Below are 24,094 nucleotides of genomic sequence, written 5' to 3'. Positions count from 1 at the left end.
AGAATACAGATAACAGTTATTAGGTTAATCTCCGCCCTAATGCCGATTCAAAGTGCAATGAAATTTAAATACTATGAACCCATCACCCTTCATTTTATCTTGTAGTATCTCTTCAAACCCCTAATAAAAAGGTTGTCATGTCAGGTAGCTAGTATTCTTGAACAAATTTCCTTTACACAAGTCTACTGAAAGAATAATTCTTCACAGATTCTTCTGGTGTCTTCAGGAGATGCCACAGAATGACCTATTGTTCTGGGGTCTATATAGATTTCATAATCGTTTCCACCCTGTGGGAGAGGGAAATAGGAGAGAATGACTTCTTTTCTGGAAGTACCTTTTCATTGCTGTGCAGACTGATTTTACAATCAAGTCCCAGCCAGACATTTTATCCCAAGCTGAATAAAAGCATACAATGAACTTTCATTTAGTTTGCATGTTTCAATAACAAATGCACAAATTATTTTTATTTTATGCAATATAGAACTTTTATCAAAATAAAACTCCCAATATCTATATATATATATAAAAAAAAAAAGTGACCAAAATCAACTTAATAAGCAAGATCAGCTCAATATTGTGTTTACGTGTAAAAGCATGAAAGTTACAGATGCACATCATTGCAAATAACTTATGTTGCATTAAAAACCTTACCACACATCAATTTAGGGTCCAACAACTATGGTATCCCTAGTTCCCCTATGTAGCACAAATGGAGTCTATGTACTTTTGCATGTTGGATTATTTTTTATATACATTTTACTCTAAAACTTTATTACTGTGAATTGCAGTTTAAAGCCCAATTTTGGTGTCATCCGCAAACACGGAAATATGGCTGTTAACACCCTCCCCGATGTCATTAATAAATAAGTTGAACATTATGGGACCCAGCACAGAACCCTGAGGCACACCGCTCATTACACTAGCCCAGTCTGAAAAGGTGCCATTTACAGATATACATTTAGATTATTTTTTACATAAATGCAAACACCCCCCCCCCTTCTCCCACCTCTGTCCCTCCTAAACAGGTTATACCCCTCTATATTAGTAGCCCAGTCATGCGTGCTGTCCAGCCAGTAAGATTTAACTCCTGAGTTTAGTATCACTTTAAGATACCTCAAACAAAAACACATTTCTTAGCATTCAAAAATTATTGTGAACACTCACCGGCATGGTTTTGTCACCAAAGAAGTAAATTTTGGAAAATCCTTCCTTTTCAAGAATTCCTAGACAGTAGGTTTTGTCCCAGCCATTAGGAAACACATCAAAGCTGATCTGTCCACCTGTTTATGAGAAAACAGTTTTTAAACAAATATAGAAACCCTGTTAAAAACAAATTCCCCTAACGCTTCTCTAAGCCATGGGTGGTAAGGTAGAGGGGTGCAGGCAACCATGGACTGGCTCTAAATTAAGACATACAAGTACGAGAAGACACAGGATTTTCTTATTCTTACGCACCAACTAAAAGCCACATGTATGCATATGCTTTCATTTTTTTGTTTTTTTTTAATCTGACTGTCTCACAATACAGCGGGGCCAGTTGTCTGTTGCTGAACTTGTCAGACAGGAACAGGGCTAAATATTAGGAATGTGCAACGATTTTATACAAAATTCTCACTTCTTATTTTCCTAAATGAAAAAAATATGAAACATTAATATTTTGTACTGTCCTTTCAGCCAGCAGAAACAGCCTAAAGCTGCTCACAGAGCGCAATAGCTCAAGCTGAAATATTCACACTCCAATGAATAAATCTGTGAAGAAGTTGGCTATTAAAGCTTCATGTGAATATTTCTACTGAATGGGAGTGTTGACCTTCATTGCCCCCCATACCCTAAATGTTTCATTCGTAAGTTTAATATGAATCCTTTTATCCAGGGACCGCTAATGACGTCACAAATTTCTGCCATACATTACCTATTGAAAACGTTAGACCCTTCCCTTGAAATTCTTTCCGTAATTCCGCAACAAATTTGTCTCTAAATTGTTCCTTCTGTGAAGACAGAACGTAATAGCTGTGTAAATTACACCCAGGGATGCATATATACATACTGATATAAAGTAGTAAATACATTGTAAAATAAAAAGGGACTGACAAAAAGGAAGGCAAGCACTCAAAGCTAAATCAGGGTCTACTACAGTGCATATGTGTCAACAATTAACATGTGGACAAAAGGAGAGAGCACTGTTAACACTGAACAATGTTGCTGCACATTTACAGTCCAATTAGCAGGTCAAGGCACTGAAATGGCAGGGATATATGGATCACAACTGCCTGAGAATCAGGGCAGGTAAAAAGTTACCATACATGAATTTCAACAGAGTATTTGGCTACTTGCTTGCAGCTCAGCATTAACCCAAAAATCTCTGCAGGCAGAGGAATAAATGGAGATTGGAGGAGAGCTGGACTGACCACAGAAAAAAACATGGAAACGGACATCCCTAATTTCTACCATTGCCCTTTATATGGAGTTATGACAGGATCTCTTACTGCTCCTACAAAATCACACATTTACACAAATGGAAAAGTAGCAAGACTTCACTGCAACAATGGTCAGGCTTGGTAATGTTGCCAGGATGAGGTGAAATTTCATAAATGCACAGTAGTGAAGTTCATGATGTTAGCAGTAGACCTCAGACATTGTCAGAATTGTCCTTTATGTGAATCAGGGTATCAGACTTTACTTACTGCAGCACTAAGCAGAGAGAAAAGTTCAGTAGTAGGGAGCTAGAGTCAGGATCTTAGATTAGTAGCCATGTGTAGTGGTTGCAGATCATGTGGTCAAAAGTCACTGATTGTTGGGTGCTGTAGCATTATGATGGACAGCACAATTTCAAGTCACAAAATATCTTTATATCAATATCACTGGCACCACAGATTACCAACATTTTGGGGCCACAAATAGGTCAGTACTTTGAAGTAGATCTAAAACAATTTTCTTGAACCAAGGATGGTTTGCTGGCTAAGAATTTTGTTGGCTCCAATAGTATGTCAATTGCACTCAGAGTCCTTCTGACATGACTTGAAAGCAAGGAGAGCTTAGAAGTTCGGGAGGGAAAAGCCGACCTGAGGTGTGCCATGGTTGAAATGGTCAGTATGCCTAAAAGGGGGCAAAAGAGTCAATAGAGAAGAATTAAGCTTAAACACTATGAACTTCGCACACCAATCTTGCAAAAGCTTGTGCCATCTCCAATTGTGGATCAGGAACATATCGAGTATAACAAGAAGAATACCACTTGCCCAGATGGCCCTGAAAGTTAATAAACACGGACTGGAACCCCTTGACTAGATGCCGCAGAGGCTGCTCTGATCCTAAAGGAATGATCTGAAACTGAGCAGGATTGAGCCTGATGTTAACAAGAAAGATGCACACGCTTGACAAATTGGGCAGAACTAAGCGGGGCAACCGAGAACGGTAATATCTGGAGGTGCATGAGCAATGGCGGCTAACAACTGGCCCAGTACCCTCACTGGACACCATGAATTACTAGTCTCGAAGTATTTAATTTCCACCACCTGACCAGACTGCTGAGTCGTGGACCGTTCCAGGCGTAAACTGGAATGGCTAGGGTAACACGACAGATGTTTCTTAGTAAGAACCGTTGCATGCACTTTGTTGTAGAGATAACCACACTAAATGCCTAAGGAAAGACATGATGATTAATGATTAAGATCTTCCTTTGTTAATGGATTGCTGCTCCTGCGATTATCCATGTAAATTACTACTGTAAGACCTGCCCAAAATGAGCACCATACTAGTGCTGCTGCCCCGATAGGATAGATTTCAAATAGAGAGGAGGTCTGGGAAACTTCGGTATCTGGGAGAACTTCTTCAGGTGCAGCTAGCCAATGGGGGCCCCCCAAAAATAGCTGGAAAACCTAAAGATGCCATAGCATCCATAGATACACAAGGCGATCGGGCAGACACCTGAGGGATAAACATGGAAATACCATTCCAATTGCAGAGGAATTGATCCCAAATGACTAAAAATCAACCTGAGCACTGGGGTCTAAGAGAATGAAGGACTCCGCATCCGGAGCGGAAGACCAGTCGGGCAACACTTTTTAGTATGTTTAGGTTCACAGAAAGGTTCTAAACGCTGTATTAACCCCTTCATGACTGAGCTTATTTTCAGTTTCCGTTTATAAATGACGGATACTTTTTACATTTTTGCTGTGCGAGTCTTCCACAGCAGTAATATACTTTCTTACTAAATGTACCCACTCATATTATATATTGTTTTTTAGAGGACAGATAGGGCTATATAATTATATCAAACATGTGTACTTAACGCCTCACTTAGTTTGAATAAAATATTTAAAAAAAATAAGGAAAACCCCCCCTAAATACAGGGTGGGGGATTAAATTGTGCAGGACTCCTCCCACAAATCCAGGCCAGCCTTTAAAACGTATCTCTTCCTGGGTATCCAAATAATACAAGAAGCTAGCAGGTTCAATAACCCACCAGTATTATCCCATAATGGAGACTCAGTTTTATGTAGTACAAAATGAAGATTTTTCTTAAACCAACTGTCAACAACTCTGTTACAAAATTATTAAATGAATGTAAATATTACTGGATAAAATCTGTGCAAATATGTTTAGGGTTTTCAAACCTTAATGTGACAGCTACAGAATAAGATTTGTAGCAATAAAAAAAACAAAAAAACATTCTGACAACATGATCCACCTACTTTATCCAGTTCGAAGAACTCTATACGCTCCTCCTGGGTGCAGTTTCTTCCAATGGGAGAGACATTCAGCATTCCATTTCTAAACTCAATAAAAGTGCCCCTGAAATCACAGATACATCTCTGGTAAGTATGTCATTTCTTTCATTTTTCATTACCCACTTAAAACCGCGGTGTTAAACCCCCTTCCTGCCCAGGCCATTTTTCAGTATTCATGCAACTTCTATTCCTTCATGCAATGCCGCACTGAAATTAATTTTATAAAAGATTTTGGAGACAGATAGAGCTTTCTTTTGGTGATATTTAAATCACCACTGGGGGGTTTATTTTTTACTATATAACAAAAAAAGTACCGAACATTTTGAAAAACAAAAAACAAAATTTCCCTATGAAATGTTATGAAACATTTATTATCACCATATTTTTTTGGTAAAATATAAAAGACGGGGTCATTTCAGGTAAATAGACACCAAACATGTCAAGCTTTAAAATTGTGCGTACCCACAAAATGGCATACCTAAAATTGGCCATAGGTGATGCTTTAAAAGCTTTTACCGCTCATCAGTTTAGTGTTAACAATTATGCATAGCCCTTGAATTATTACTCTCACTCCGACGTTTGCTGTGATGTGTAATATGTGCAGCACAGTGGGCGCAATCGCCGTTTTCGCATTTAGGCGCACTTGATGAATGTTTACACACCTACATAGTGATCGAGCGCCTCTACAGACGCCGGAACACTTGTATATAAACAGCCATCAGCGGCTGTTTACATTTGATGTAGTTTTCCCACGCGTGTGCAGTCCACAGCACCACGCACGAGTGGGGGGGGGGGCATCTTTAAATGCCTACTCACTAATGAAGAATTCACCTTGAGGGGAACCAATCACTTTCCGTCCCCTTCTTAGCTATACAAAAGAAAATAAATGTATATATATTATACACACACAACATTCTCTTTAAAAAGTATTAACCCCTTCATGACTGCGCTTGTTTTTAGTTTCTGCTCGTAAATGACTGACACACTTTTGACATTTTTGCTGTTGCAATAAATACATTCATTTATTTGTCCTTTATTTTTTTACACTTTTTTTTTCTTTACACTTTTCACTATTTTTTAACTTTTAAAATTTTTATTTTTATTTAATTATATGAAGCAGTCATTGTGAATTAATTTCACTATTACTGCTTGATAAATTAATACATTTTTGGTTATTATCAGGCTGCTTCAAACTTCAGAACAGCCGATAATAAGTTAGTGACACTGATCCTGCAGCAGTTCAGGATTCAGCTGTCACTAAAGGTTTTCTGATTGTTGCAACAACGATCAGCAAACTGCAGCATTCTTCTTCCAGGAATAGATACATTATGTATCTATTCCTGAATTCCTCCATGTCAGGATAGATACATTATGTATCTATTGCTGAAAGTGAAAGGAAAAAAAAAAAAAGCCAGTATACGATCGAGAGAGAAATCTCTAGATGTATACGAGCTGTCAGAATGCCGGCATGTGTGTCCGCTCTACTTTGACTCTCAGACACCCGATATTAAAGGTATCAGGTGTCTGAAAAAGGTTAACCCTTTCATTAATGAATGCCTCTGTACTAAGGGCACCCATTAATGAATGGTAAAAGCTGATTCTCAGCGATTAACAGCCCTCTAAAGCAGCAAATAACTCGTCACGTACATTGTACGTGACGAGTCATTTGGTCCCTTTGTGGCTGGACGTACAGTGTATGTCTCCTGTCACGAAGGGGTTAATATTACTATCAGAAATATTGTTGTTGCAGCTTATAGCTCTATCCTAAAGAGGCACTCTGGGCAAAACTTTTATTAACCCCTGCAGTGGGGCTACCCCCACACTGCAAACTGCTCATTTTTGTCTAGGGGCTAAAATAATAATAATGAAAACAAAAAAAAAAAGTTATACTCAATCGATCCTTGAAACCAGCCACCCAGCTGTCACAGTGCTCCCTCCAACCTGTCCCCTCCTGCACTGCAGCAGTGGTATGTTCATTGGCATCACAGTGTATAGAACCGTGATGACTCGAGGACCCTTTGACCACTGCAGAGAAGGGCGAGAGGTTGGAAGGACTGGTCAAAGACCAAGTTGGCTCGGAGGATCGGGTAAGTATAACTTATTTTAGCACTTCGATAAAAACGAGCAGTTAACCCTTGCAGTGCAGGGTAGAGAAAAATCACAGGTTTTATTGTAAAGTTTGTGCTTTTATTTTACTTGATTAGTTTAAACAGTGTATTTCTACTGCTTACAACATCTGCATCAGCTTGGAAGGGAAGGACATAACTGAAATACACAGTAATAGAGACAGAGAGACAGACACATATACATGCATACATATCCCCAAGGCCAACATTTGTGCATTCACAGATTTCAATCTATTCAGAGAAATGTTACTTTGAAGCACCTTTTCTTTGGTAGTTTAAGTTTGGCGATGTATCCTAGGCAGTAATTGATGAGATCTTGCAACAAATCTTCTCCCAAGTGTGCATGAATGCTCTGTAAAAAAAACAACAACAAAAAAACACTTACTTATTTTATTATATCCATAAAGAAAAAAAAACAAAAAAAAAAAAACAACAACTTCAGAATAACATTTCAAAAGAATGCCTACAGTAATTTTATGAATAAAAAATCTCTATACATTGCAGTTTACCAAAAAACATACAGAGATGTTTGATAAATAACTTAAACCATGGCAAACTAAAGAGTTTACCTCCTATTACAATTTAAGCAATTTTTTGCTTTTGAAAAATATATATTGAAAACTGGAGATATCAGCCAGAACGTGCTGCTGAAAATGTATTATGAATGATTACTTCTGTGTAGGGCCAGAAGTATGTAGAATAAATATGAATGATCCAGTTACCCATATACAAGTCACCAGGTAACAGAAGTATCTTCATTTGGATCCTGTTAGAACAATCTTATAGCTACTAAAATGCATTTGGCTAAAAATCTTGATGCTGCTTTGGTAATTGCTGCCTCTTGTCAGAGTTTGCTCAATCCTTGACTTCGAATGTTAATTCCTCTTACGTCAATAATGATTGCAACAGCCATACTCAGCAAAAGGAGCTTTCCAGTAGAATTATACAGTGTATTAACTAAGAATTGGGTGTTTTACAGACTGCACCCCATTTTCCACAACAGAGGTCTTAGCCCTTTGTCGGGGAACTATTGGCTCATATCTGGTATACACAAAGCTTTATATAAAAAGGCAGAAGACTGGAAGACACCTGGCTACATGACACACTAGTAAATAAAGTCAAAACAGTGCTGCTCACTTATTCAAAATAATAATAAATTGTCTGAAAACACAACACTGACCTGTTTGCATAGAAACTGTCCATCCTTGTATGCGACAAGACCATTTTCAGGAAACACATAATCAAACGTTTCAACCACTGAAATTACATTAAATGTTTTCATGAACTTTGATGTAAACAAAAAAAAAAAAAAAAAGCCAACCTTTTCAATAAGGTATATTTGTATTACTGCACAGACAATCCCAATGTGTGAAGGTAAAGTCAAAAATAACAACATCCCCTCCAGGTCAACTATATACACTGCAGACTTTACAGCAGATCCTTTCTCATTTTTATTCTGGAGATGTTGATGATGTCTCAGTACAACATTAATGTAGGAAAACACCACCAAAAGTACACCTGTCACTTTGCAGGCAGCCAGCAACCCAGAGCGTCAGAATTTTAGGGGTTAATTTTTACAGGCCTGAAAATTGAACATTAAAAGTAAAATAAAATGTGTGGATGCATATACAGAAAACTGTTAATTCCCCCCACTGGGTGCAAATTAAAAGGACAAAAAGTATCTTTATTAAAATAACACTAACTCAGCCTCTTCCTGAAGATGGCCCAATACAAGCCTATGAGACAGAAGATCTTTTGCAGGAGAGGCTATAAACATTGGAGCAGGCTGCAGCTGGGCTACTGGGTTAGCCCCCATTCACACTTAAAATTGTATTAAACTCTCAAACCTTTTTTTAAAATATGAAAGCAGAACAAATAGACATTGGCCAACAAAGTATTTTTTTACAATTTTGCCTGAGCACTTGCAGTCATCATGTTTCCAAACAGCTGGCTCCACTTCTCTCAACTGAGCTTCCCTGAACTTCCTGTCCAGCACAAGATTACAAGGGACAGAGCAGAAGGAAGAGAGAATAGGGGAATAAGAATAATGGCTGTGTCTTTGTAGAATCGTGCATGGATCCCACCGCATTCCTGAATGAGTATACCCCGACATTCAAAGGGGGGTGCTGTAATGACTGCAGATGACACCGCCAAATCAGCTACTTATTGCTGGGATTTGTTGTAGTCCTCTATAGCTGGTGATATTCTGCATTGCTCTGTATAATGTACTATTGCTGGAGCCATTTTTTTTTATTGTTTATCCGATTAACCGATTAATCGAACTTAATAATCGGCTAACTAATCGATTTTGAAAATAATCGTTAGCTGCAGCTCTATACAACGTGCTAAAAAGTCACTCAATATAGCGGGTGGCACCTCCTTGCCCGTACCGATGCTGGGAGAACCTAGCACTTGCATGTAAATGTTGGCAGGCCGTGCATGCGTGTTGGCCGTTCATGATGGTGTCAATACCAAAAGTGACAAAAGTGAAAAAAAGCGAACATCATGGCCGAGTACCACTAATAATATGATAACATGATATGTAGAAAAGGTGGCCTGTAATAAACAATATATATCAAACCAAGCTAGCATTTGAAAGAAAAAAAAAGGAAGTATGTGACAAGATAAACGTTGATCCAGCTTATGTTGAATTGGCCAAACCATAAGCATGATAAAAGGCAGAAATAATAAATATCATCTGATATGTTATAGTAACAGGTAACTGAAAATATGTGGTTAAACCAATCAGACAGCATATATGGAACACATGACATCATGCATTCAGACTATAGCATAAACGCACCCTGTGCGTGGGTCAAGTTGGTCACAAAAACATAAAGAACCATAGTGTGAATGATTTAGGACCCTTGTTCCTGATCTGTAAAATACGCATAAAACAAGGGAACAACCCATCTGACCATCATCACCTGTCAGTAAGGAAACAAGTGAACGACAAATTGACATTGAGGCCCTTTGGTGAGACCAAATCAAGCAAATCCAATACGCCTCCCTGCGTAAAAGTTGTATCTGTCTTTTGTCCCCCCGCAGGGGTGCCTGCACATGGTCCATGACCATTCCTCTTAAGTCATGTACTTGATGTCTTTGCTGCGCAAAGTGCACGGATACTGGTTTAGTCCCGTCTATCTCTTCTCCTTTAGAAAGTTTGGCTAGGGTAACTCTAATATGACTGCGGTATTTCTGGAAGCGTCTATTGAAGGGGCCAATGGTCTTGCCCACATAAACAAGGGCACAATGGCATTTGAGCATATAAATACAAAATCAGTATTGCAACTGAGATACTCCTTAACCCCTTAATGACAAAGGCCTTTTCATTTTTTTGCACCCATGTTATAATCCACATTTTAGGCCTGAAAATTATTTAAAACCCCCACACATTATATATTTTCTGAAAGCCAAGACCATATAGAATACAATGGTGGCAGTTGCAAATTTTTATGTTGCACGACATTAGCGCAACTTGTCAAACCCAAAAATTTAGTGAAAAAAAAACAAAAAACACTCAAGTTAAATGTAGTGCACCAAAAACACAATCTAAAACCATTTTTTTGTCAAATATAAAAGATGAGGTTACAACGAGTAAATAGATACCCAACATGCCCAGGTAAATAAATTGTGTGTGTCCAGGAAACTGCGACAGAATTCAGTACTCCAAAAAGCCCATAGACGACGCTTTAAAAGCACCCACAGGTCATTAGTTTAGAGATACGTGTAAATATTGGCCCTAGAACTATTGCTCTCACTCTGGCGTGTGTGGCAGTACCCAACATGTGTAGCGCAATCGTCGTTTTCGTACGCTGGCGCACCCAACGCGCGTTTACGTGGCAATGCACGTGCTCACTGGGGGACCTTTTAATTTATTTTTATATTTAATTTATTCAATATTTTTAAAGCTGTTGTTTTTTTTTTTACTTTAATTGCCATCACATAGGGGGTGGGGGGGGGCTTACAAGCCCCCATGTGATAGCATATTGGTGGTGACAGGTACTCTTTAAGGTGGTGCTGGGGGTCCAATAGACCCCTGGTGTTACCTTTACACTGTAAAGATCGCACTTCAATAGCTTATTGCTGGGCTTCAGTATCCCAGCAATAACAGCAATGGGAACGGAAGTGATGCAGTTGCTCCCGGTCCCATAGAACGGGGAGGAAATCGGTGAGCGGCCCGGTTACCGGATCGTAGAAGTGATCTGGCGGGCAGAAATCGCTTCTACTGTAAAGCCGGGTGACGGCTCTACAAAACTGAACAGACTCCCGGCGGCTTTTAGCCTGTTTAACGCCTTCAGACTTCATGACGGGATTATCCAGTCATAGGTCGTGAAGAGGTTATCAATATACCTTCTCCAACATTTGACATGTGTTTGAAACACCTGTGACGGACAAATGTACACCTGTTCAAGAAACCCAACAAAAAAGGTTAGCAAACAAAGGTGCAGCAGAGCTACCCATGGCTGTGTCCTTAATATGTAAAAATATCTGTTGTTCAAATGAGAAAAAGTTTTGCTCTAGTACAAAACGCATGCACTCTATGATGTACTCAGTGGGTAATGTGTGGTGACTGTCCTGACTGCTTAGTTGGGGATGCTTGTATGTCTACGGTGATTGTTGGTTTCTGCACTTGTGTGTGTACATGCATACATACAGCGCATTTGTGGGGACACACACAGCTTGCTACCACACACAAGGGTGGCTTCATAGGACCCTGCAAGGGAAAGGAGCCATTCTAAAACAGGATATCAGGGCCCATGCTCAGGGGACCAGCTGATTCTGTAGGAAACAAACTTTTAAAATCAAGGAGCAGCATTCACTGTAAGTGATTTTTGGCGTTAATATCACTTTAAGTGTGAGCATTTGCAGGCAATTTTAAAGCTTTTTTTTGTGTGTTTTTCCAGGCACTCCCGTTACAAGTCTACGGGGTCCTTAAAACTGTGATTCTGCCTAAAAAAAATGCTCATGTACTTTTTCAAGCCACATTGCAACAACACTCGGGTGTCAACGGGCACCATTAAAAAATAAGGGAATGTTGAAGGTTGACTGATGTGCTTCAGTTAAAAATGGGGGGGCCTAAGGCAAGGTGAAAATGGAGGGCCTAATGTAGGATTTTGTTTAGGATACAGTTTTAAAGTGGAACTGCATCCAATGTCATTTTAGTTTTAGATAGAGTGGAGAATTACAGTTTTTCTTGCTGTCCCCCACTGGAGAGATTACCCCTCAGCACCACATACTAAGACAGGAAGTGAAGAGAATCTCTCCAATGTAGACACAGGCAGGAATAGAAGCACTTTAGTAGCAGAGAGGAGACTGATAGGAACCTCAGTTTGTGAAGAAAAACAAAAATGATCCTCGTCTTACCGTCCTCTCCCAGCTGTTCTCGGATTTTCTCAAAATCTGAACCTCCAACAACTCCGACCTTTACTCTTTTTCTCATGCTCTGAAGAAATTCTGCCATGTCATTAGTGACTTTCTGGAAGTCTGGGGGACCTTTTAATTTATTTTTATATTTAATTTATTCAATATTTTTAAAGCTGTTGTTTTTTTTTTTACTTTAATTGCCATCACATAGGGGGTGGGGGGGGGCTTACAAGCCCCCATGTGATAGCATATTGGTGGTGACAGGTACTCTTTAAGGTGGTGCTGGGGGTCCAATAGACCCCTGGTGTTACCTTTACACTGTAAAGATCGCACTTCAATAGCTTATTGCTGGGCTTCAGTATCCCAGCAATAACAGCAATGGGAACGGAAGTGATGCAGTTGCTCCCGGTCCCATAGAACGGGGAGGAAATCGGTGAGCGGCCCGGTTACCGGATCGTAGAAGTGATCTGGCGGGCAGAAATCGCTTCTACTGTAAAGCCGGGTGACGGCTCTACAAAACTGAACAGACTCCCGGCGGCTTTTAGCCTGTTTAACGCCTTCAGACTTCATGACGGGATTATCCAGTCATAGGTCGTGAAGAGGTTATCAATATACCTTCTCCAACATTTGACATGTGTTTGAAACACCTGTGACGGACAAATGTACACCTGTTCAAGAAACCCAACAAAAAAGGTTAGCAAACAAAGGTGCAGCAGAGCTACCCATGGCTGTGTCCTTAATATGTAAAAATATCTGTTGTTCAAATGAGAAAAAGTTTTGCTCTAGTACAAAACGCATGCACTCTATGATGTACTCAGTGGGTAATGTGTGGTGACTGTCCTGACTGCTTAGTTGGGGATGCTTGTATGTCTACGGTGATTGTTGGTTTCTGCACTTGTGTGTGTACATGCATACATACAGCGCATTTGTGGGGACACACACAGCTTGCTACCACACACAAGGGTGGCTTCATAGGACCCTGCAAGGGAAAGGAGCCATTCTAAAACAGGATATCAGGGCCCATGCTCAGGGGACCAGCTGATTCTGTAGGAAACAAACTTTTAAAATCAAGGAGCAGCATTCACTGTAAGTGATTTTTGGCGTTAATATCACTTTAAGTGTGAGCATTTGCAGGCAATTTTAAAGCTTTTTTTTGTGTGTTTTTCCAGGCACTCCCGTTACAAGTCTACGGGGTCCTTAAAACTGTGATTCTGCCTAAAAAAAATGCTCATGTACTTTTTCAAGCCACATTGCAACAACACTCGGGTGTCAACGGGCACCATTAAAAAATAAGGGAATGTTGAAGGTTGACTGATGTGCTTCAGTTAAAAATGGGGGGGCCTAAGGCAAGGTGAAAATGGAGGGCCTAATGTAGGATTTTGTTTAGGATACAGTTTTAAAGTGGAACTGCATCCAATGTCATTTTAGTTTTAGATAGAGTGGAGAATTACAGTTTTTCTTGCTGTCCCCCACTGGAGAGATTACCCCTCAGCACCACATACTAAGACAGGAAGTGAAGAGAATCTCTCCAATGTAGACACAGGCAGGAATAGAAGCACTTTAGTAGCAGAGAGGAGACTGATAGGAACCTCAGTTTGTGAAGAAAAACAAAAATGATCCTCGTCTTACCGTCCTCTCCCAGCTGTTCTCGGATTTTCTCAAAATCTGAACCTCCAACAACTCCGACCTTTACTCTTTTTCTCATGCTCTGAAGAAATTCTGCCATGTCATTAGTGACTTTCTGGAAGTAAGTAACAAAGCATTAACTCAAGCAAACAATTGTCAAATTCGTTCTGCTTCTAAACTCAAAAAGCATTACAAAAAGGTGACATTTACAGGTGGCTGACTTAAAAACAGCAATTTATTCCCATTTGCCCATTTCAAATGCCACATAATATCCCAGAGATTACCTGCTCACCCGGCAAAAGAACAGCAAATACCTACAACTGCAATTCCTCCCCATATTTCTCAGTGTATGGCAGAGGTATTAGAAGGATAGCAAGTGATCCTTCCTGATATACAAGGCCAATCTATACATTTAGGGAGGAAATGCTGTGCACTCATGAAATGAATATAGAAATATAGTTACTACTAAGTGCAATTTCTGTTTCCCCCTGTACTCCATACTCACACACAAGAGAGATATCTTCTCATCTCTAGTACCAGAGATTTGTTCTCTTTCTTTTGGGGAAAAAAATAAAGGAAAGGCAAATCATTTTCTGTGCTCCTATGGAATTTTGGGTAGGAAAGAATGGCCAATCTAATCTTAGAACACCGAAAGTTAGGAGAATGGTTCGATTTCATCTAGCTTCGGTAATAACTTAAGCTGGCCATACACCTTACAATTATCTGCAGATTTTCTATGGTCAGATGGAAAAGATGCAACAGATTCCTCCATCTACACTTACCTGTGCGGATGGAGGAATCTCCACCTGGGCCAATCTGTTACACTTTGTCCATCTGACCACAGAAAGTCTGTAGATAATTGTAAGGTGTATGGGCAGCTTTAGAGGTAACTCTCAAGGTGGCTTTCAAGGAGGCTCAAAGAGATGAAATATTAATCTTCACAGGTTTCCAAGAAAAGTTCCAGGAAGGACAGGCAGATGTCTATACAAATAACAAGTGTGTGCCTAGATGAATCTAACAAATCTTAGGATCAGATGATCTGCCAGTTTTTCAAAGATTCCAAATTCATAATGTGTTCATTAATCTGTTTAAAAAGGTCCTGGATTCAATTAAAGACTGTCCATATTGTCCTGAAGTATCTGGCCCCTAAAAACATAAGTCTTTCAAAGGGGAGAATCAAAGTGTCTTGTCAAGTCATGAGTCTAAAAGTTGCCCATACACCTTACAACCATCACACGACTTTTGTCTTGCGATGGTTGTAAGCTAATTAAAAGCTCGTACCATCTGCCTATCTTAAACAGGCAGATCCTACTTGCGATCACCGCAAGCCTGCCCCCTGAGGGGCGGGCTTCCGATGACGGCAATGAGGGGCGGGCTTCCGATGAGGGGCGGGCTTCTCTAACAAGCAGGCCACTAACCTGCTGAGAATCGTACAATTCTCGGCGGGTTTTCCAGCCTGCTTGTTCGACGGAAGACATGCGACCGTACAGTAGAAACGGTTGTACGCCTTCCATACCCTTTGCGATTATCGCACGATGGCGGGATTTCCTGCGATTATCGTACGATAATCGTATAGTGTATGGGCACCTTAAAAAGGAGAACTATGAGGTTAATGCTTTTCCCCATAGTTCTCCTTAGGGTAACGGGAGGACACAAACTAGCGTCCTCCCGTCACCCTAGGCTCAGTATACCGCGAGCTGTAGATGACGCTACACTGAGACGTAAAGTATATTACTGACGTGGAAGAACCACACAGCAAAAATGTAAAAAATGTGTCAGTCATTTATGAACAGAACCTGAAAACTAGCTCAGTCATGAAGGGGTTAAGGAGCCCGTACCACAGTCTTTTGGGCCACTTTATAAAGTCTAGAAAGATAACCTCTCCCTCTCCTTCCTCTTTAAAGATTTTCTTAAAATTGTGGTAGAATGCCCAAAAACATCAATCCGATTTGTCCCTTAGTCATGTCTCAGGGCTTCCACCCTATCCCAAGAGTGCTTTAGGTTTAGAAACATCTGAACCTTTGTTTGGTCACTTATTGCTGCAACATACTCTAACTTGGAATACACCTATTTCAGAGGGAGTTTGTGAAATACAGATTTTAGGAACCATTCCACTTGATCAATGTCCCTTTTGTTACGCAAGAATGCTAGAAATTACTTTTCTTTTAGATTGATTCCTCCCAATGATGATGTTCTTTGCGCAGGAAGTTAGGTGTTGTGGTATATCTAGTAGTACAGTTCCTTCCTGGCACACATTTCCCGCTACCATCATACTGCCCGAGAGAGCAAAGCATACCTGCAATTAGTGTTACAGCTGAATCAGTGATTTCTATGTAAACTCAGAAACCATCTCATAAGCTAGATCTGCTTAATAACCTCCTTGGCGGTAAAAAAAAAAAAAAAAAAAAAGGAAATAATCAGACCGCCAGGGAGGTTAAAGAGAACAACTACCAACAGTGAAAGTGTTCCATCCAGCCGCCAACACTGAGTCATGTGGCTGCAACTCAATATACAACCATGGCGACACGGTAAAGAGGTTATGTTAGTGTTCTACCATATATTAGAACCACGAATGTGTCAGGTGCTCGAAGTGGTGGCGGGAGCATTTCAGAAACTGCTCATCTCCGGGGATTTTTCCACTCTGCAGTCTTTAGGGCCTGTTCACATGAGTTTCAGGTCTGGATCAGGTCCGGATCAGCAGACGCGGTGCTATGTGTTTTGCCGCGTTCCAGTAAAATATATATATATTTTTTTTTTTTTTGCTGGAGTGGGGCTGTCAGTATGTTAACTGCAGTGCAGTGCGTTTTTGGACCGTTTCCTGACCGTACAAAATGTGACATGCAGTATTTTTCTGTCGTAACCTGAACGGACTGCGCACGTGAGAACTGTAGCCCATAAAACACATAGGGATACATTGGGATGCATTTTTAGTGCAGGAGCGTACGGATCAGGTCAGCACAGAAAACGGACGTCGTGTGAACAGGCCCTTAAACTTTACAGGTGAATTATCCAATGAGAGGCAGATCTTTGGGTAAAAAGAAGTCAAAGAAGAATTGCCAGACTTCCTCTACCTGATCTGAAGATTCTAACTGCTTAAACTCCCACATTGTAATTACACATTAACCACTTAGAGTTGTCAGAACTCAGAATTTTTCCTTACAGTGGTCTTTAACCATGATTCTGGAACAAATGTGAAAACCGGCAATCTCTGTACAGCAAACAAAACTTCTCACCTTGTCCTGGTGCCGCACCACAAAAACCCAATGTCATGAAACATAACCTTGCTAAAAGATCTTTTACTTTTGACACTTCTGGGAGTGTCAGATGCCGCTGTCCCCTGCCGGGCCCTGGGGTTCCATTCTCTGACCTCTATGTCAGTATAGGAAACAGTAAAAGCAACTTTTTAGCAGGATTATCCCTTTAAGACAGCAATGGCCATAGGACAGACGAGTATTAATTACTTGCTTTGCAGAGATTGCCAGTTGTCATGTTTTAAAAAAAAATTTGGGTTATTTTACTTTTTTTTTTTAAACTTTTTTTTTTTTTTTACACTTAACTTTATTGCTATCACATAGGGGGCTAAGAAATCCCTTATGTGATACCCAATTCACATGACAGGTCCTCTTTATGGAGACATCACGGGTCTCCAAGACCCCTGATGTCACCTAGGGACTCCCAGAGAAACTGATGAAGCACAGATCTGCTTCCATCAGCTTCTCACCGGCATCTGTACCGTAGAGTGACACTGAATGCAGGAAGTGATGTAATATACATCACTTCCTGCATTTGAGGACACAGGGAAATAGTGTACTGATCTCCCTTTGATCTCCACTGACAGCGTCGACGTGCCGGTCCAAGCCGCACCGGGCACAGCGGATCTCGGGACCAGCAGCGGTGGCGATGAGGACGGCGGCAAAGGAGGTATAGGGGGGCGCACAGCCGCAGTTGGTACAAGAGATCGGGCAGCTCTAGAGATGCCCGATCGCTTGAATGTAAACAGCCATCGTGCTGCGCACGAGCGGGGGGAGGGGCAGGATGTCTTAAGACGCCCTGCCGCTCTTATAAGGCTCCCGTCCGGCCGTTTAGGAACAGTCGCGGATGGGAGGTGGTTAAAGAAGAACTCAGAGGAACAATGTTATTAACCCTTGCAGTGGGGCTACCCCTGCACAGCAAGGGTTAACTGCTCATTTGTTTCTAGGTGCTAACAAAAAAAAAGTTATACTCACCCTATCATTACAGACAGCTTGTTCTTGTATCAGTCCCTAGAGCCTCTCTACCGCTCCGCTGCAGCAGTCGAAGATGCATTCTGTCTGTGCAGCGGAGGAGGAGGAGACAGGTTTCAGTGACCAGAGAAGCAGGGAGTCAGCTCGGCAGTTCAGGTAAGTAGTATAAAACTTTTTTTTTTTAGCACTTAAGACACAAATGAGCAGTTAACCCTCGCAGTGCTGGGGTAGCCCCACTACAAGGGTTAATAAAACTTTTCCCTGCAGTTCTTCTTTAATACAAAGTAGTAGCATTTAAATGCCACAGCATTCCTGAGTTACCTTGTGAAAGCTGAACTCCAGGATAAGCAGATATTGTCTAAATACAAGAATCATGTGCATTCTTACTTGAATCTTGGTGTGCTTTGTGTATTTCCAGATCTGAGCAATAATCCAGTGTGAAAAGTTGCCTTTGTACAGAAGCGTATTGTAATAAAGACCGGTCACTGCTGCTCTCTCCTTGTACAGGGTGACTGGTCTTCCATGCACCCTCTCCTGTAGTTATCTGCAGGAAGCCTGTAGTGGGTGGAGCTTCTGGGCCCCTCCCACAGATCTGTGTATAGCACAGTAATGATGTCACTGCTATTTTTAAAAGGCAATATCTGGGTTTGCGAAGACTTTGGTGCACACAAAGTGGATTTATAATCTTTGTATAGGGCTATATTTAAATGAAGGTGTTTGTGCCCAAAATTCTGAAGTCCCAGCACACACTATCCTGTTGTAACATCAGCATTGTAATAGGAATACATAGTATAGTTGGTTTTAATCATGCAATCAAAGCAGTTTTTATGCAGTGACTGCTGCCTTCTGACTGCCCATCACTTCCAACTAATTCCTGCATTCCCAGTGTGCTTTGCATCTCTTTCCCTGCTGCATGATGTGATGTCATCTCGATTGCTCAAGACTACATAACCCATCATGCATTGCTTCCAGCAAGTAATGATGTTATTGTTCAGAAGGCAGGCTCTGTGAGAGTTGTGACACAAGGAAGTTGTCCCACCCTGAGGCACAGTTGTTCTAATGTCTGCTGTTCTTCATCTGAAATGCCAGGTGTAGTTTTGAGGCCCGTTCCCACTTCGCACAGCGTGGACACGGATTCATGTTTTTCCTGCACGTCAGCCCATTTCATCAAGCAGATCCAAAATCGCCATGTAACAAAAGGGTGGAGGCATGCCCGGCTGCAACTGATTGGGCATGGGGTGTCACAGCCTGGGTAAACCCTGAAGAACTGGGTTCATCTGGTTCAATGGTCAGCAAACGTGCAGCAGACGCAGGAGGGACGATCATGCAGCATTTTCAGCTTCAGCATCCCACGCTTTTTCTCCCTGTGCGTTTCTACGTGTCCACACGCAGGAAAAAAATATGCATAATTACTGGACACATTTGGGGTGCCATTACCAAGTAATGATAGTTGGGGGAATTTATCAAAGCTGGAGCAGTTGCCCATGGTAACCCATCAGCTTCTCTCTTCAGTTTGCTCAGGTGAGAGTTGAAAATGAGAGATAGAAGGTGATTGGTTGCTCTGCAAATCTGCTCCAGTTTTGATCAATCCCCCTGTCAAGTGACCAGGGGTGGCCATTTGAAAGAAGTCAGTGGAACTATCCTCCCAAGTCTAACTCTCCAAAGTAGCCTTATGATGAAAAGGCACAAAAGATGAAATAATAAAGTTTATCATGTAAATTAAAGTGTTCAGTGTGTTCTCTGCAATGATGAGTAGAAGGAGATCCTCTTCCACTGCAGAGGAACTACACATCCCAGCATGTCACACTCCGGAGCTGACGTATAGAGGTACCTGCCTGGCAGCTGTCAGAGTCCCGTCCACATCGAACAGACACAGAGTACTCCCCCGATCAGCCATGACTGCTGTCACTGTGTGTGATTCTTCCTTCCTGATGATGAATGAACCGTCCAATCCGCACGCACAACCAGCGGCCACATCACTACTTCCTGGTCACATGGCCTATCCCGGAAGTGACGTGTGCGCTGCTTGGGAGTACATCTCTGCGTGTTAGGAGAGACTTCTGGCATGAGAGTGTGGAAGCAGGTGAGGTGTGCTGATCATAGTGGCAATGACATCATCTGCTATAGTCTGTGTACATCGTGTCCGTCATGCTCATCCCGCTGTGTTGCGAATTAGAAGTAACTCCCAACTGTCCCTGATTTGGAACCAAATCTCCTCCTCACTTGAGATATGCAAGGACTTGATATGAACCCAGTTCTTCAGGGTTTATCCAGGCTGTGACACCCCATGCCCAATCAGCTGCAGCCGGACATCCCTCCACCCTTTGTTACATGGCGATTTGGGATCTGCTTGATGAACTGGCCTCTAAAAATGCCCACCCACTTCACCTGAGCGTGGCCAAGCCCAATCAAAACTGTGCTTGACACACAACCCTCCTGGCCCAATCAGTTGTGTCAGGTGCATTCTCCACCCTGCAGCTAAATGTCATAAAGGGGCGGGAAATGGCCACCACCGCAACTGCTGCCATTGATTGGGTGGTCATAGATTTAATCGGGATGTGCGGACTGGGATTACACCAATCCCAGCTTGCTCCTCACTTGTCCCTCTTTTTAGTCTAGACTTCTAATGGGCTCATGCACACGGGAGTATTGTTCATATTTACACTTGATCTTGTGTCAGAAGCTGCTGTAATAAACACATGTAATGGCAGTAAAACTTGTGTTTATGTACCTAAGGGCCGTTCCACACCTAGGCAATCTGTGACAATTGTGCACCATACCGTGTGGATTGCCGCGTGGTCACTGAGTCGCCCATCACAGATGATCGCACTGTGGGTGCCATTATTTTCTAATGGCACCCCAGTTGCGCCGGACGGATCACGCGGTTTCGGCCATGCATCCAAACACGATAAAACAGCTGCGCGTTGTGTATCGCAAAAAAATGTACATGTACCCTTTTTCTACAATTGCCACGCGGATGTTATCTCCTTGAAATCAATGGGACCATGCAACAAACGCTGTCTGCAATTGTGCAGGACCGTGCTATCCCGATCACTCAGGTGTGCGCCGGGCCTAGACATGAATACAGCATTTAGAGGCTTCCGAATTCTTGTTTTCCTTTTTTCTACAACCACAATAGCTGTATTCACATACGGGTGCGCACATTTATATATTTATACATAGAAATTACTCAGAAATGCTCATGAATGCATTGGGGGTGATTTACTAACCTAAACACATGCACGCACCAGCTGCGTGTGATTTTCACACAGCAAAACGTATTTATCAACCAAAAAGTCTCTAAAAGCATATTTCCACTATTGTCATATATGGAAAAATCATGCACATGATGCATATATAATGCTGCTTCACAGTTTAGACAAAAATGGTTAGCTCATGCATTTACATTCCTGCATTCATCACCGCAAGCAACACAACGTAGAGCTAATTTACACAACATCACCTTGCAATTCATGCAGGGCTTTGCACAACACACCTGCTGGGTGTGTACACACTACAAAGGTTTCTAGATTCCCCCAATAGATCATGCTGGGAGGGAACACACTACAGAGGTGTATACATGTTCGTGGTGTGTTTATAAGGTTAGTAAATCAACCCCATTGTGTCAGTCCAAAAAGAGGAGGAATGACGGATAGTTGGGAGCTATACAAGCCACTGTGCAACACACATTACTCAAGTATGACCCACTGCTATCACAAAGATACTTTTATTGATACAAACTGGGTGAAGGAAGATTACACTTATATGCTCCGGACCTTTACACTTCTTTTGTGTTTATCAGTTGCATAATATGCAGTATGTACACATTGCTGCACATGTAGGGACACATTGTGACAGGGGGATCAATTTAGATATTATTTTGTAAATTATTAGTGGAGTGGTCTGTGAATCTGGGAATACACAGCTGCTGGTCATTTATAATCACTGTTCACACAGAAGCATACTCGCAGCTCATTTGGTATTGCATGATACACTGCTGTTGCTTTCAGGAAGCTGGTCCTAAGCAGTGAACCTAAAGAAGAATTGACTCCAGACCATTATAGCTTCCCTTTAAAGCAGAACCTTGCACTAAATAGCAAGGGGCACCTATTCAGTGTGCCCCCCTCCTCCTCCTCCTCTTCCTGCTTAAACTGCAAAACAAAACCGGGGGGGAAAGGTTAGGTACTTACCTCCCCCCAGGCCTCTGTATGTATTGACTAGGCAAGAGTGACATCCTCATCCTTCCTGCATGATCATTGGGAATGCTGAGTTGTGTAAGTCATACCAGTAGATGCACCTACACCTCACTGAAGCATTATCTCACGAGATTTGGAGTACTCTGCATTTACAGGAATCTTATTGGCCGGATGCGGACATCACCTTCTGCATACAGAAGATGGGGCAAAGGTAAGTATAATATCTAACTTTTCTCCCATAGGGGTTTTTTTTTTGGGTGTTTAAGGAAAGGGAAGGGAGACCCCACTAAATAAGCAGACCTCAGTTGGAATACTAGATCTGCTTTAAAGGCACCTTGGACATTATAAAATATAAAGTGTGTGTGGGGGTGGATTGGCCAGTCGTGGCTTTAAAACAGGCCTATTAGAGTAATGTGTTATTTCTCTTTAACAGGATCCATAAGCATGGCACTACTTTATGTTTTTTCTATGAGGTTCAGACCCATTAACAGACAGTTATCATTATGGACATGGAAATCAAGAATCCATAGGAGTGCCAGCATCACTGGATATGTAGAAAATCCTCAGGCTTTCCATGGAAATGTATTTGCACATTTGTCTTCTAAATACAAGAATCCACTGGTACTAAGCCAACATATGTTCTGTTCATCTGCTTCTGACAATAAGACCGATGTGAAGAAATTTAATTTGATATACAAGTTTCCTGGAATACGCATGTGCAAAATTCTGTCCAGACTGAAGTTGCTGCAGACATTGTTGACTCTTACAGTCCTTCCACCACTTTATTATTATTATTTACAAGGGCAAGTTGCAGAGTTTACCGTTTTTCATTTCACTGGAATAGCGGTGTTTGCTGGTGTTATGCTCTATAGCCTTACATATTATTTACAGAGAATTATAGGGATGATTTATATAAACCAAGAAGCAACAACTCTGAAGATTTCCCACTTGACATTTTGGGGTGAAAGAAAAGATATTTATTTACCAATTGAAGATGTGAAAACACTGTCAGAAACTGGAGACCAAAAAGGGGAAGTTCTCCATAAGTTCAGAAGATACAGCAGTCTTGATGTACTTTACTTAACCATACGCTTTGGTCAGATTCTGGATAAAGAAAAGTTTACTTTTATATTTGGAGACATAAAATAATTCACTGTTAGCCCAATCAAGTCCCAAAGATAGATACAGCTGTCTGGATCCTTATTTTGTTTTCTGGATAATTTTATTATACATCAGTGAACTGCCCTGACTTCTATACATAACGGAAATCCGCATGTGTTTGTGTCTTTCCATCTTACAGTACCTCAGAAGTAATTAGAGTGGTTAGTAAGATTTCAGTACAGGGGTTACAAAGAATGTAATACTTTGTATAGTAAAATATAGGAGGAGATCATATTACAAAAGCTCCAAATTCACATACAAATATATTTTCTTTTTACATATATTTCCTTAACATGAATGTTTCCTAAGCATTTGTCATTTAGTACTACCAACGCGAGTACCACCGTGCAGTTACAATTTAACGTAGGCTGTTTGCAGGGTATGTGTACCACCTACTAACTACTGTTGCTGTACCTTCTCCTTTCCTTGTGCCTCCAGTGGTGGTCTTTGTTGTGCTCACCCAGAGATGGCAGCCTGTCTGCTCTGACATGAAACATCTCATCAGAATGTTGCTGTCTACAAATGATCCTAAAGTCCTTAAATAAAGACATTCCTATGGTCTAAAACCCTATAGGACCTGAACAGATGTTTCTGGGGGGCATGTGATAGCAATGACGTTTTAAAAAAATGTAAAAAACAAAAGTTAAATAAAATAAAAAATGACTCCA

At 41.2% G+C, this 24,094-nt stretch overlaps 2 protein-coding genes across 4 annotated transcripts; one reads left to right on the top strand and one right to left on the bottom strand.

Moving 5' to 3' along the window:
- PMM2 (phosphomannomutase 2) lies at positions 1 to 20,058 on the bottom strand. Of its 3 annotated transcripts, XM_018573373.1 has the most exons (9): positions 19,901 to 20,058; positions 13,850 to 13,961; positions 9,772 to 9,780; positions 8,034 to 8,110; positions 7,114 to 7,205; positions 4,692 to 4,791; positions 1,913 to 1,988; positions 1,165 to 1,280; positions 1 to 287 (listed from the first exon to the last, which is right to left on the bottom strand). In XM_018573373.1, the coding sequence occupies exons 1-9, from the start codon at positions 19,964 to 19,966 to the stop codon at positions 183 to 185; spliced, it is 753 nt and encodes a 250-aa protein (XP_018428875.1). In that variant the 5' UTR covers positions 19,967 to 20,058; the 3' UTR covers positions 1 to 182. The 3 variants fall into 3 exon arrangements, with proteins under 3 accessions (XP_018428875.1, XP_018428874.1, XP_018428876.1); XM_018573372.1 differs by lacking the exon at positions 9,772 to 9,780; XM_018573374.1 differs by lacking the exon at positions 9,772 to 9,780 and having other exon boundaries at positions 19,905 to 19,982.
- Positions 20,059 to 20,128: 70 nt separating this feature from the next.
- TMEM186 (transmembrane protein 186) lies at positions 20,129 to 23,415 on the top strand. The gene is made up of 2 exons (XM_018573375.1): positions 20,129 to 20,150; positions 22,700 to 23,415. Exon 2 carries the CDS (start codon positions 22,710 to 22,712, stop codon positions 23,412 to 23,414), a length of 705 nt encoding a protein of 234 aa, XP_018428877.1. The 5' UTR covers positions 20,129 to 20,150; positions 22,700 to 22,709; the 3' UTR covers position 23,415.
- Positions 23,416 to 24,094: the final 679 nt, after the last annotated feature.

Source organism: Nanorana parkeri, unplaced genomic scaffold (genome assembly GCF_000935625.1).
Source record: "Nanorana parkeri isolate BGI_ZX_2015 unplaced genomic scaffold, ASM93562v1 scaffold2353, whole genome shotgun sequence".
NCBI lineage: Eukaryota > Metazoa > Chordata > Amphibia > Anura > Dicroglossidae > Nanorana > Nanorana parkeri.
The sequence above is the reverse complement of the archived record's forward strand: the minus strand, read 5'-3'. Positions and strand labels throughout refer to the sequence as shown.

Bases quoted from the DNA above. Each gene is read 5' to 3' on its own strand.
- PMM2 (XM_018573373.1), bottom strand. From the start codon at position 19,966: ATGGCTGATCGGGGGAGTACTCTGTGTCTGTTCGATGTGGACGGGACT. The intron at 7,206-8,033 runs GTCAGTGTTGTG...TTTTTTTTACAG, and splicing joins GACAGTTTCTATGCAAACAG to AGCATTCATGCACACTTGGG. The intron at 288-1,164 runs GTGAGTGTTCAC...CCTCTCCCACAG, and splicing joins TTGGTGACAAAACCATGCCG to GGTGGAAACGATTATGAAAT.
- TMEM186 (XM_018573375.1), top strand. From the start codon at position 22,710: ATGGCACTACTTTATGTTTTTTCTATGAGGTTCAGACCCATTAACAGA.